Raw genomic sequence first — 12368 nt, 5'->3', positions numbered from 1 at the left:
GGGCAAACTACTGAGCACAGGCGGCTCAGGGGCTCCACCTTCCGGCCAAACCGTGACACAGGCCAGGCTGGTGCCAAGGACGTCAGAGGCAGATGGGAGGAAACTTAAAGGCCCCTACTCCACCCCTGGCACCTCTCCCAAGGCCCCTGCCCAACCTTCAGCCCCCAGGGGCCTCTGAATTGGGATCTCAGTTTATCCTGCCCTGCTTTTACCCAACTTGAATGCCTCGGGGTGGAGCTTATAATTCAGGCTCCTCCTTAGGACAAAAACCCCAGCTGGTTTGTAAACAGTCATTAGCAAAGAACCACATCCCAGCAAATGGCCTTCATGGATTTCAAAATGGTGAGATCAGTTCTTGCAGAGCCTTCAGTCCTACCACCAGAGGGCAGATGGGTCTGGATCTACAAAAGAACATCTCACACCTAAGGGGCACCAAATCTGACCTTGCACTTTAATAGGGCACTTGTTAGGTGGCTCTTCTTGTAATCCTTGCCTAAATGAAGCCTAAAATGAAGGGAAGATTGTCTACATTCCATTATTTGGCTCAGAAACTCAAGCCCAACAACCCTGAAAATTACCTCTAAAAATTTATTTTGGCCACACCACAGGGCATGTGGATCTTAGTTCCCCAAACTGGGATCGAACTTGCACCCCTTGCAGTGGAAGCAGTCAACAGCTGGACCACCAGGGAAGTCTCTGAAAATTACTCTTCCTATAACATTCTTTTCCCAATTTTCTTAATTTTAGCAAACCTCAGAATAGGCCTTAAGGCACTTTATAGTCTGCACTGCCTCAAGGAATCATACATACAAGTCTTGCCCAAAATGTTAGGAGGTAGTAGTCAGGGACACCTTCTGAAAAAAATGGTGGTAATAGAAGAGAACCCTTTTGACTCAGTTTTAATCCCTCAGAATTTAACTGCATCATTTCCAAAAAATTTAATTCACTGATTAACCTGTGCCTTCTCTTAGAACAGCAGTTATTTCTAAACCCATTTTCCCCAAAATGCTCTTCTAAAAATCCTTTTGCTTTTTAAAAAAGTAGGACTACACTACATATATTTAAGAGGCAAAACTCAACTTGAACAGTGACATAAAAGGGCCAAAAATGAGGCCCTATTAGGATCCCATCATCCCCAGGAAACCCCTTCACAAGACTCAGCTATTCAACAATGCAAGACAATGGCTTTTCTTTTTGGATGACCCCATTTCAAGCATATATATACAGCCTACTTTGTGCTGTTTCTTGTGGCTATTCTAAACTACTATTAAAAACTTCAGTACTGGCTGTGTTGTCAGGACCAAGAAAAACAGACAGATGTTGAGGGATGTACATTTTATTGGAAACCTTAAATATTCTTCAGACAGAACACAATGTCTTCAATCAAGGCTCTCACGTGGCCTACAGAGAAAACTGCGATTTCTGGATTAGGGGCAAGGAGAGGGACACCATGGAGGATGAGTGCTTAATTTGCCCAAAGGACCCCCTCATGAGTGCTCTTCAGCCAGCTTATCAGCTTTTGCCACAGCTTCTTCAATGGGTCCCACCATATAGAAGGCCTGTTCTGGGAGATGGTCATATTCACCTATATGGAAAAAAAAATCCAACTGGTGAGAAGTGAAGGATATTAACTTCTACAGTGGTTACATACCTCACCACTTGAGGCCACCAGTCAGAACGTGATGAAATCCTGTCATCTTAGGTTCTTTTCTTAAACTCGCCTCATAATTTACAAGAAATGCTACAGTACAGATTAAGAATATAAGGCCTGGAGTCACATAACTCAGGTTCAAATTCTTTCTGGCTGTATGATATTGGGGCCAGTTAAACTTTCCAAGCTTCACGCCTCCTAATGTGTAAAATAGGATAATAATGCCTTCTTTATAAGGATGTTGTAAATCATGTAGAAGAGTAGCTGGCACTGAAAACTTAAGACTCACTAAATCTAAGGCTCACTCTCAGACGGTATTTTCAAAGAAAATTGATGGAGAATGTCTTATTTTCATATAAAAATTATGCAATTAGGCACAATATATATTGCCTGATGGTTCCTTGAACAGGAACACAGCACAGCATTCAAGGGAGTTCAGATTCTATGCCACTTTATGTTCAGCCTTATACTGGAAATCTCACCTGCCAAAATCTGCTGGAATCCTTTGATGGTCTCCTTGAGGGGTACCAGCTTCCCCAAATGACCGGTAAAGACCTCAGCCACCTGGAATGGCTGAGACAAGAAACGCTGGATTTTCCGTGCACGAGACACAGTTAACTTGTCTTCCTCAGAAAGTTCATCCATACCCAGGATGGCAATGATGTCCTGGAGGGATTTGTAGTCCTATGAAAAAACAAGATGAGAGGCCAAGTAAATATTTACATTCCTCAAACTTGGACAAAAACTTAAGGGTTAATACAACTTTATATTCACAATGAGCTTTGTATAGAGCATTTTAGCACTTTACTGTACTTCTTAACTGAAACAAATCAGTTAAATGAGGGTCATGAGGGCCCTCAGCTAAGATTGGTATCTTGTTTCCCCGACTCTGAATCTATCCGCTGCTGTTATAAAAAACTGTAACTCCAAACCTGCAAACTCAGGAGACCTCATTAACACTCACTAGGAATTCTAGTCTCTTCTTTCCTTGCTCTAATGCAAATCACACAAATTACCAGGGAAGATCTTAGTTCCCAAATTCCCTCTACGACTTTATGGTCACTGATCTCACCTGCAGAATCTTTTGCACCCCACGGGCAACATCATAATGCTCACTGCCAACAATGTTGGGATCCATGATGCGAGACGTGGAGTCCAGAGGATCCACAGCTGGATAGATGCCCAGCTCAGCAATAGCACGGGACAGCACCGTGGTAGCATCCAAATGGGCAAAGGTAGTGGCCGGGGCAGGGTCAGTCAAGTCATCAGCAGGCACATAGATAGCCTAAAGTGAATCAAGAACCTATTAAGAGCAGCAGGAACCCAAGTAATTTTACTTAAACCATCCCCTTTTCTGACCCCTCCTCATTATGTTACTCTATCTTCTCAACATTCAAGAGTCCAGCGGAGACTCTCACCACTCCTAATGCAGAGTATTAGTGGTTACATATTATCTAGTTCCTCCAAGCTGTAATGGAAGAATTTTCATTGTTATTCCATTTGTTCTTCATCCTACTTTCTAACTCTAAACCAAAAAACTCGCCCTACTATATCAGGAAAATGAATCATGAAAGTTAAAAAAATTTAGAATAATTTTTTGATAATTTTACTTTATACACCATCTACATACATTTGAAAATTGTAGTAGCTAGTGTAGTACATTGGAGAAGGCAATGGCACCCCACTCCAGTACTCTTGCCTGGTAAATCCCATGGACGGGGGAGCCTGGTGGGCTATAGTCCATGGGGTCGCTAAGAGTCGGACACAACTGAGCGAATTCCCTTTCACTTTTCACTTTCCTGCACTGGAGAAGAAAATGGCAACCCACTCCAGTGTTCTTGCCTGGAGAATCCCAGGGACGGGGGAGCCTGGTGGGCTGCCGTCTATGGGGTCACACAGAGTCGGACACCACTGAAGCGACTTAGCAGCAGCAGCAGCAGCAGCAGCAGTGTAGTACATATTTAAAGTTCACTTCAAAGTTCCCTTCAGGTTGGAAACCACTCTTCTGTGATCTACATTTACATATACACCTTCAATTAGCTCAGATGAGTGGTTTCTTAATCTTTTAGGGTCTTTAACATGCACACACAGAATTTTAAATATTATTTAAGCTCCAGTACCTACTTAAAAAAAGTAACGAGATTTTATACCTCTGTACATGCCTTTAGACAAATTAGACCTTCATCCATTTAATTGTTCTCACCTGTACAGAGGTGATGGATCCCTTTTTGGTGGTGGTGATTCTTTCCTGCATGGTACCCATGTCAGTGGCCAGGGTAGGCTGATAACCCACAGCAGAAGGGATTCTGCCCAATAAAGCAGACACCTGGGGGAAAAAAAAAAGAAAAACCATATTGTTAGCCTTATCTCCATCATTCCATAAAAAGGTCAAATGAACCAGGTTCTCCCAAACCTACCTCTGAGCCAGCCTGGGTGAAGCGGAAGATGTTATCAATAAACAGCAACACATCTTGACCTTCTTGGTCTCTGAAATACTCAGCTACAGTCAGCCCAGTCAGAGCGACCCGGGCCCGAGCACCAGGTGGTTCATTCATTTGACCGTACACCAGAGCTACCTGCAGCAATTATAAACAATCAGAAATCCTGGCAGAAGAGTATGAAAGTCATCTATCCAAGGTCCCCAAATCAGAGAAACTACCAAAAAACCCTCCTCCTCAGGTGTCTAGGTTTTTGTTCATAATTTCTTTTTCCCTTTAAGAGCTGCAGTTCAAAACAAAAGATAATTTCTTTTATTACTGAGGCAAAATTCTTCTGGCAGGAAGGAAATAAACTGTAAATATGTGAAAAGCACAAAATAGGGTTGAGACATTAACGTTTAATGTCCCCAGAATTAACTTTCAAATGATGGGTCTATATATCAGAACAAAAACCCAAGAAACGTTATCTAATATTAAAAAGGAAAACGCAATGTACATGAGTGTATTAGCAACAGGGAAAAATACTGATACAACTTTCCTTTGTAGGTCCTAGGACAATAAAATGAAAATACAAAACAAGTCAACTTCAACAGTTTCCTGACCTGACTTACATGGACATCAGCTCAGTGCTCACCTTAGAGGTAGCATCTTTTAAGTTGATAACACCAGACTCAATCATTTCATGGTATAAGTCATTGCCCTCACGGGTCCTTTCACCAACACCAGCAAACACAGAATAACCACCATGGGCTTTGGCAACGTTATTGATTAACTCCATGATCAGTACTGTCTTGCCGACTCCAGCACCACCAAAGAGCCCTACAAGAGGTTGAGAAAAAACAAATTAAGAATTTCATTTCCATATAAGCAAACTTCAAGAAAAATTTTTTGTGTGTGTTTCTTTCCATCTTTTCCCTTCTCAGAAATGGCATCTGGCTTCAGCAAACTCAGAAGAACGAAAGTCAGAAGCTGCTCATCAGTGAGGGACGTATCTCAGTACCCACTCATAACATGGTAGGATTTGTTTCCCACATTAGGTTTGGAAAATATCTACCTGTCACTTAACATACCAATTTTGCCACCCTTGGCATATGGAGCCAGCAAATCCACAACCTTGATACCAGTAACCAGAATTTCCTGCTCAACACTCATCTCCACGAATTCAGGAGCCTCAGCATGAATAGCAGCAAATCTGTAAAGGCAGACGAGAAGATCAGTGTCTGTTCATCTTATTAAAAAGTTCTTCTCAATTCTCAAGCCTAACCCTTTACTCACAGTCTCATCTTTTATATAACACTCTAGACAAATTACCACCCACCATCAAGCCCAAATACTCTGCAATAAAAGGAATTTCATTATCTCAGGAAGCAATAATCCCATTCCCTGACAACTCTGTCATGAAGTTTTCCTTTTACAGAGTCTAAACATCACTTCTTCACATACCAATATGAAATACAAACACCACTGGTATTAAGATGAACTGAAATAATCAACCTATGGAGTTCAATTTTCTCTTTTTTATAATCAGAATTTCTGCATCATTAATTTTCTTTATTAGAAATTGCATCGTGTGGTTTAGGGATTCTCTGCAGAAAAATTCTGCTATAGTAGATGGTGCCACCTTAATGTATAAAACTGCTAGGAAAAAGTTCCTTTGTGTGTAGATACAACAACAGGAATACTTACTGCTTGGTTTTGATGGGGCCCCTCTCATCAATAGGTTCTCCAATGACGTTCATGATTCTACCCAAGGTCTCAGGGCCAACAGGAATTCTGATTGGTGCACCAGAATCCAGGACTTTCTGACCTCTAACCAAGCCTTCTGTACCGTCCATAGCAATGGTCCTTACGGTGCTCTCACCTGTCAGATATAGGCATTGCAGGATTACACAGGACAAACTGGCTTCGTGGTATTTATTTAAGTTGTAGCTGGCATTAAACACCTAAGTCAACCAAGACTTCTTCTCAGTATCTAAACGTGGCTTCAGCAAACTCAGAAGAACGAAAGTCATTTTGATAAAATCATCATAGAAGACAGCCTGGTTTTGAGGGCTATTTGGGTCGAACAAGATCTTTACTATTCCTAACAAACTCTACTTACCCAAATGCTGGGCCACCTCCAAAACCAGCCTGGTCTCCCTGCCTTGCACCTCCAGGGCATTTAGGATGGGAGGCAGTCCCTCATCAAACTGGACGTCCACCACTGCACCAATGACCGCCACGATGCGCCCAGTGGCGCCGCCGGCCTTTGGCGATGGAGATGCTTGAGCGGCATAGTCTCTGGCTAACAGACAAAAAAGATGTTGAAGAAGTTGGGGTTAGGACAGTTAAAGGTCATCGGACGCCCGGACCTTAACTCACAAGTTACTGGTGAACGCAGCCCAGGCCCGGCCCCCTTCCGCTTGCAAGGAAGGCGGGTCCAGAGGGAGGGCCGCGCTGGAAGCGGAGAGCGAGCCTGCACCATCTTCCCATCCTCATGCACAAAACTCCATTATTCGAGAGGGCGCGCGGTGCCCCCATTTCACGGGAAGGTCAATGCACCTGCTCGCACTACTACGTCACACAGCGCCCCTCTTCCAAAATAAGATGGAATTAGATCGTCCCTGTTCTTGTTCTTCCGCCGTTAGAGGGCAGGGCGCTGGCGCTGGCGTCCTTCTAGCACCACAGATCCCTTAGGCCGGAGCAACTATCGGCCCCAGGCTCAAGGTCATGGGACGACAGAACCGAACCCAGCTGCCAGAGCAAGGCACTTACCAGGCTGGAGCGCTGCAGGAGCGGCCCGCAGTAAGAGCTGGGCTTGCGGTAGCGGCGCTGAAGGGCTGACTCCCCGCAAGGCCCCGGAGGCCGAGGCAGCAGCCACACGACCCACAAGTCCCAACATGGCGGAGCCCGGGTGGAGACTGAGCACTGCAGCGGTCTGGCCTCCAACTGCCAGCAGTTGGAGGCGAGACCTACTCTGCAGTAGGCACGGCCATTGGGTAATTTTTCTGCTTATCACTCTGGGCGCTGCTCCTATAGGCCAATAGTCTCTCATCTTCTCAACCATTGGCCAAAATTCGTGCTAATCTGAATTCCTTTTTTTATTGGACAGTGACTGGCTCGGTGCCACCCTCAGAGCTTTGAAACATAATTGGACAACAGGGATGTCAGTCGGAGAGAGCACTTGGAGGAACTGCGTTTGGGAAAGGGGCCGAGTTCCTGTGCGGAAGCACGTGGGCTGTCTTTGGCTGCCCTTGGGCTCTCTCTTTAGATAGGACCTTGAGCTAGGTGACAGTCTCAGGGGCGGTTTTAAGGAAGTGGTAGCCTCCTGAGGCAACATTGACTGACCTTGGCTAGTTAGGAGTCTTCTCTAGAGTCAAACGGTTTTTCTTCCGCAGTAGGGAGATTGGAAGTTTTTAGACGATTCAGCAGGTCAGGAATCTGGACAGAATTAAAGATACAATGAAAGACACTCATGTAAACCAGTCTTTTAAAAAATGTGTGCTGGGCATTGAGGAGGCAATAAGACTTAAAAACAGATGAGCAAAAAATCCAATAAAGTGTGATAGGTCTTGGTTAGTACAGGGTAAAACAGATGGAGGAAGGGATAAATTTAGGTCATCTAGAAACTTCCCTGGTGACTCAGACGGTAAAGTGTCTGTCTACATTGTGAGAGACCTGGGTTCGATCCCTGAGTTGGGAAGATTCCCTGGAGAAGGAAATGGCAACCCACTCCAGTACTCTTGCCTTGAAAATCTCATGGACCGAGGAGCTTGGTGCAGGCTACTGTCCATGGGGTCTCAAAGAGTCGGGCACGACTGAGCGACTTTACTTTAGAAATGTAAAATGTAGGTGGAATTGCCTTTAAAGTGGAAGAGGTTGACAGAAACATCCGTAGAGTGTAGAAAAGGTTGGGAAACAGAATTCCGTAGAATTCCTAGGGTAAAGTAGGAAGGAAGACTATTCCACTATATATTTGTATTACACAGCATGTTTCTTTTGTGGTATTGCAGGTGAGGAAGGGAAAAAAGAGGCGAATAAAGAGATGAATACAGAGAGAAGAACCAGTTTTCATGGCCTTGGATGGGAGTGGAGGCAGGGCAGAGGTAAGTGTGTGGTCCTTGAACACGAAAAATCATAAAATAAATAGGACATCCTTTAATGTAGTATTGACTTTATTTAAGGTATTTGGGAGCAGGGTGGAGGAAACCCTTAATCTATTAGAACAAACATGGCTGCTGGTCAGCATGAAGCTACTTCCCCAGACTTTCTCCAACCAGCACACATTAGTTCTTATTTTTCTGCGTGATAGTGAAAGTTTTCTACTGTTTGGTAGCAAGAACTACAAAGAACTTAAAAGGAGAAAGCAGGTACATAAGAGAATTAGAGAAAGTTTGATTTGAAGTGCCTGTGGTTTCCCAGGTGGCGCTAGTAGTAAAGAACCTGCCCGCCAGTGCAGCAGACCAGAGACCTGGCTACCATCCCTGAGTCAGGAAGATTCCTTGAAGGGCATGGCAACCCACTCCAGTATTCTTGCCTGGAAAATCCCATGAAAAGAGGAACCTGGTGGATTACAGTCCATAGTGTCCCAAAAGTTCACATCTAAAGCAACTTAGCATGCACACAGGTAATCTTGCCTAGTAAGAGGGAAAGAGCCCAAGAAAACAGCAATGTGTATGGAGCAGGTAGAAAAAAATAAACCATCTTGGGAAACAGCAGAGGAATAAGGAGAAGACCAAAGAACATACACTATGCAAGAATCAAGTAGAGTATTAAGGAGAGAGTGGTCAATAGTATCAATGACCTAACTATGCTATAAAATAAGGGCTCAAAAGAACTAGTTGAGTTTGGCAACTAGGAATTCATTCTGCAGTGATACAGGGTCAAAGAATTTCAATGGGCTGCATGCAGGATATACATTTTTGTTTTGCAACTTGTGCTCTTCCCATTACACGGGGTAGCATCCCATTTAATAGGAACCTACACATTTCACTTGCTTTTCTCAACTATTAGAGTTGAAGTTTCTATAGAAAGGATAAGATACTTAAGAATTGCCCCTGGAACCAGACTGGGTTTAAAATCTTTTTACACTTACTAGACATCATTGAGCAAGTTTAAAATCTCTGTATATCATCTTCCTCATTATGAGAGATGAGGATAATCTCATAGAGTTGTTTCAAATCAAATAGATTAAAATGTGAAAGAAGCATTTAGAAAAATGTCTGGCACATAATCAGCACATTTGTGTTGACTAGTATTTTTACTTACTATTGACTTAGTGTTAAGATCCTTTGGTTCTGTATCATCACTTTTGGTTGTGGCCAAAATTTTTTATTAACCATCAAACATTTAAACTGACACTTCACTTAATCCAGGTGTCCAAGGGAAGATTTCAACATAAAATTCCAGGTAACTGAGGCTCATCACTTTTTGAAATGTTTTTACATTTAGGATATTATCAGGAAACTTTATTCTTTGGGCAGTTGCTGTGGCTGCTGCTGCTAAGTCGCTTCAGTCGTGTCTGACTCTGTGTGACCCCATAGATGGCAGCCCACCAGGCTCCGCCATCCCTGGGATTCTCCAGGCAAGAACACTTAAGTGGGTTGCCATTTCCTTCTCCAATGCATGAAAGTGAAAAGTGAAAGTGAAGTCATTCAGTCGTGTCCAACTCTTCTTGACCCCATGGACTGCAGCCCACCAGGCTCCTCTGTCCATTGGATTTTCCAGGCAAGAGTACTGGAGTGGGTTGCCATTGCCTTCTCCCTTGGGCAGCTGGGTTACATTAAACAAATCTTTGTATCACAATGCAACGCTAAATGCTCTTAATGTTACCGAGGTGGATATAAAGCTATTTCTCCACTATGCTCGTTTGTAAATTTTTCATTTTTCTAACTCCTTTGCTGTCTGAAATTAAATAACCTGCTAAATTTATAAGTAATACTGTCTAAAATCCGCCTGCAATGCAGGAGACCTGTTTGATTCCTGGGTGGAGAAGTTCCCCTGGAGAAGGGATATGCTACCGACTCCAGTATTCTTTGGCTTCCCTGGTGGCTCAAACAGTAAAGAATCTGCCTGCATCGTGGGAGACCTGGGTTCAATCTCTGGGTTAGTAAGATCCTCTGGAGGAGGGCGTGGCAGGCCACTCCAGTATTTGTGCCTGGAGAATTCCCACGGACAGAGGAGCCTGGCAGGCTACAGCCCATGGGGTCACAAAGAGTCAGATATAACTAAACACAGCACATTTGAGTTTTGACATATTTGGTCTTGCTTATTTCTTGATTTCCAGATAGCCCAGGTAGTATTTCATGTAAAATACAAATTACTTTCCATGGGATAAGAGACCACAAAGACTGAACCTGAAGTTAATTTCCAATTAACTAACCTCTCAATTTATGACTGGAAACCTTACGAATTTCATCTTAAGGTGAAAATTGTTTACCATGAACTTTTTTTTTCTTTTGGCTGAGCAGTAGCTTTCAGAATCTTAGTTCCAACTAGGGATTGAATGCACAGCAGTGAAAGGACAGTCCCAACCACTGGACTGCCAGGGAATTTCTTACAAACTCACTTTAACCGCCATTCATAATGGTCAAGTCCCACATTCATTCAGTACTTTGTCTCTACCGTATTTTTTGACAATCATGTTGGGTGATTTCAAAAATAATCCAATCAATTCCCTGGCTTCAGAGTTTTTTAATCTCTTCAATTCCAATTAGTTTTGAACTGACATTCCACTTAAGTATCCTACTCAAGTTGTACCTCAAAAATCTAATATTCTCTTGTCAGATGACAATTTTTTTTTTAATGCAAGTAGTACATGCACATTGTAAGCACACAGGATCAGGATAAATCCTTTCATCACTACCCAAATCTCACTCCCAGAAATAAGCATTAAAAAATATTTTGCATCTATGCATTCACTTTTCTATCCCATGTCCATAAAACATATATTGTCTTCTAAAAAACCTTCAGTGGAGGCACACTAGAGAAAACATGTTTCTGATCTTTATGTTTTTGAGAACTTTGTGTGAGCATACATTTTTGGTTGTAGCTACACCTTATGGCACAGAAATGTGTAATAACTTACTCCATTAATGGTTATTTGGAGTGTTTTAAATGACTGTTACGTGCAGTATTGAAGAAAAAAAAGGAAATCTTATAAACATGAGTACACCATCTATTGCTTCTTTAAAATTACTAGAAATAAAATGTTGGCTTAAAGTTATGTTCATTTAATTTAAAAAATTTTATTTTTGGCTGTGCCACAGGGCTTGTCAGATGGGGGAATCTTAGTTCCTCCACCAGGGAGTGAACCCAGGTGACTGGCAGTGACAACACAGGATTCTAACCACTGGACCAGCAGGGATTATATTTTTTTTAGATCTCTCCTTTGTACCTTCTAGATTTTGCATCATTCTTGGAAGAATTTCCCCGTATCATTAATAAGAATTTGAATTTTTTTGCAGTGAGTGGGCCAGGAACCACCAGCACAGAATCATGTAAATCTACAATATCTACTGTGGTAATCACTAGCTATATGGGATTACATTTGTTAAAATTAAGTAATTCAGTTTTTAGTCACACTGGCCACATTTCCAGATTTCCAATAGTTCTTTGCAGCTGGCACTCACTGTATCAGACAATGGAGACACAGAACAATTTCATCAGTCACACTGGATGGGGTTGCCAGCTAAGCAGGACCAACTGATTCAGAATCTGTGTTTTAGATCTAAAGAAGTTATCAAGCTTCAGCACACATCAGAATCAGCTGGAGGTCTAGTTTAGTTTCTGACTTGGAAGATTTGGGGGCCCAGATATCTAACAAGTTCCTAGGTGAGACGGATGCTGGTAGCCAGGACACTTAAAAAGAAACCAAACTACATCTCTATTTTGGCTGCACCTTGTGGCATGTGGCATCTTGAGTTCCTTGACTAGGAATCAACCCACTGTCCCCTGTGTATCCAAAGCATGGAGCTTTAGCCACTGGACTACTGGGATCACACATGTCAAGTATCATAATTGCACTTTTCTGGCCCCCACATGCACCTACTATCCTAAGGCATATCTTCCGGTTGGGACTTCTGAATCTACATAGACCCAAGGTGGGTCTATAGCTACAAGGCTACAGGTACAGGACAGGAACTAGAGCTTCGAGATGAAACTTGTGAGAATATAAAAATATGGCCGAGGGAGGGAGGTAAACTCAAAAGGCTATTATACTGGATACAGCAATCCCTCCTAAACCTGTGATCACGAGATACGGGAATGGGTTGCTAAGGAGATAAGTAGTCAAGGTCATT

General features: G+C 42.8%; 1 protein-coding gene and 2 non-coding genes across 3 annotated transcripts; all 3 read right to left on the bottom strand.

Annotated features, from left to right (window-relative positions):
• Positions 1-1331: 1331 nt before the first annotated feature.
• Positions 1332-6982, bottom strand: ATP5F1B (ATP synthase F1 subunit beta). Its single transcript, XM_068970047.1, has 10 exons — positions 6844-6982; positions 6191-6373; positions 5776-5950; positions 5160-5281; positions 4724-4908; positions 4069-4227; positions 3855-3977; positions 2724-2936; positions 2134-2335; positions 1332-1585 (listed from the first exon to the last, which is right to left on the bottom strand). Exons 1-10 carry the CDS (start codon positions 6968-6970, stop codon positions 1488-1490), a joined length of 1587 nt encoding a protein of 528 aa, XP_068826148.1. The 5' UTR covers positions 6971-6982; the 3' UTR covers positions 1332-1487.
• On the bottom strand, positions 5004-5074 carry LOC138079412 (small nucleolar RNA SNORD59). The gene has a single exon (XR_011144884.1). It is a non-coding gene; the product is annotated as a small nucleolar RNA SNORD59 (small nucleolar RNA).
• Positions 6050-6124, bottom strand: LOC138079411 (small nucleolar RNA SNORD59). Its single transcript, XR_011144883.1, has one exon. It is a non-coding gene; the product is annotated as a small nucleolar RNA SNORD59 (small nucleolar RNA).
• Positions 6983-12368: the final 5386 nt, after the last annotated feature.

Source organism: Capricornis sumatraensis, chromosome 4 (assembly GCF_032405125.1).
Source record: "Capricornis sumatraensis isolate serow.1 chromosome 4, serow.2, whole genome shotgun sequence".
Classification (NCBI taxonomy): Eukaryota; Metazoa; Chordata; class Mammalia; order Artiodactyla; family Bovidae; genus Capricornis; species Capricornis sumatraensis.
This window is presented reverse-complemented; position numbering and strand designations above follow the sequence as displayed.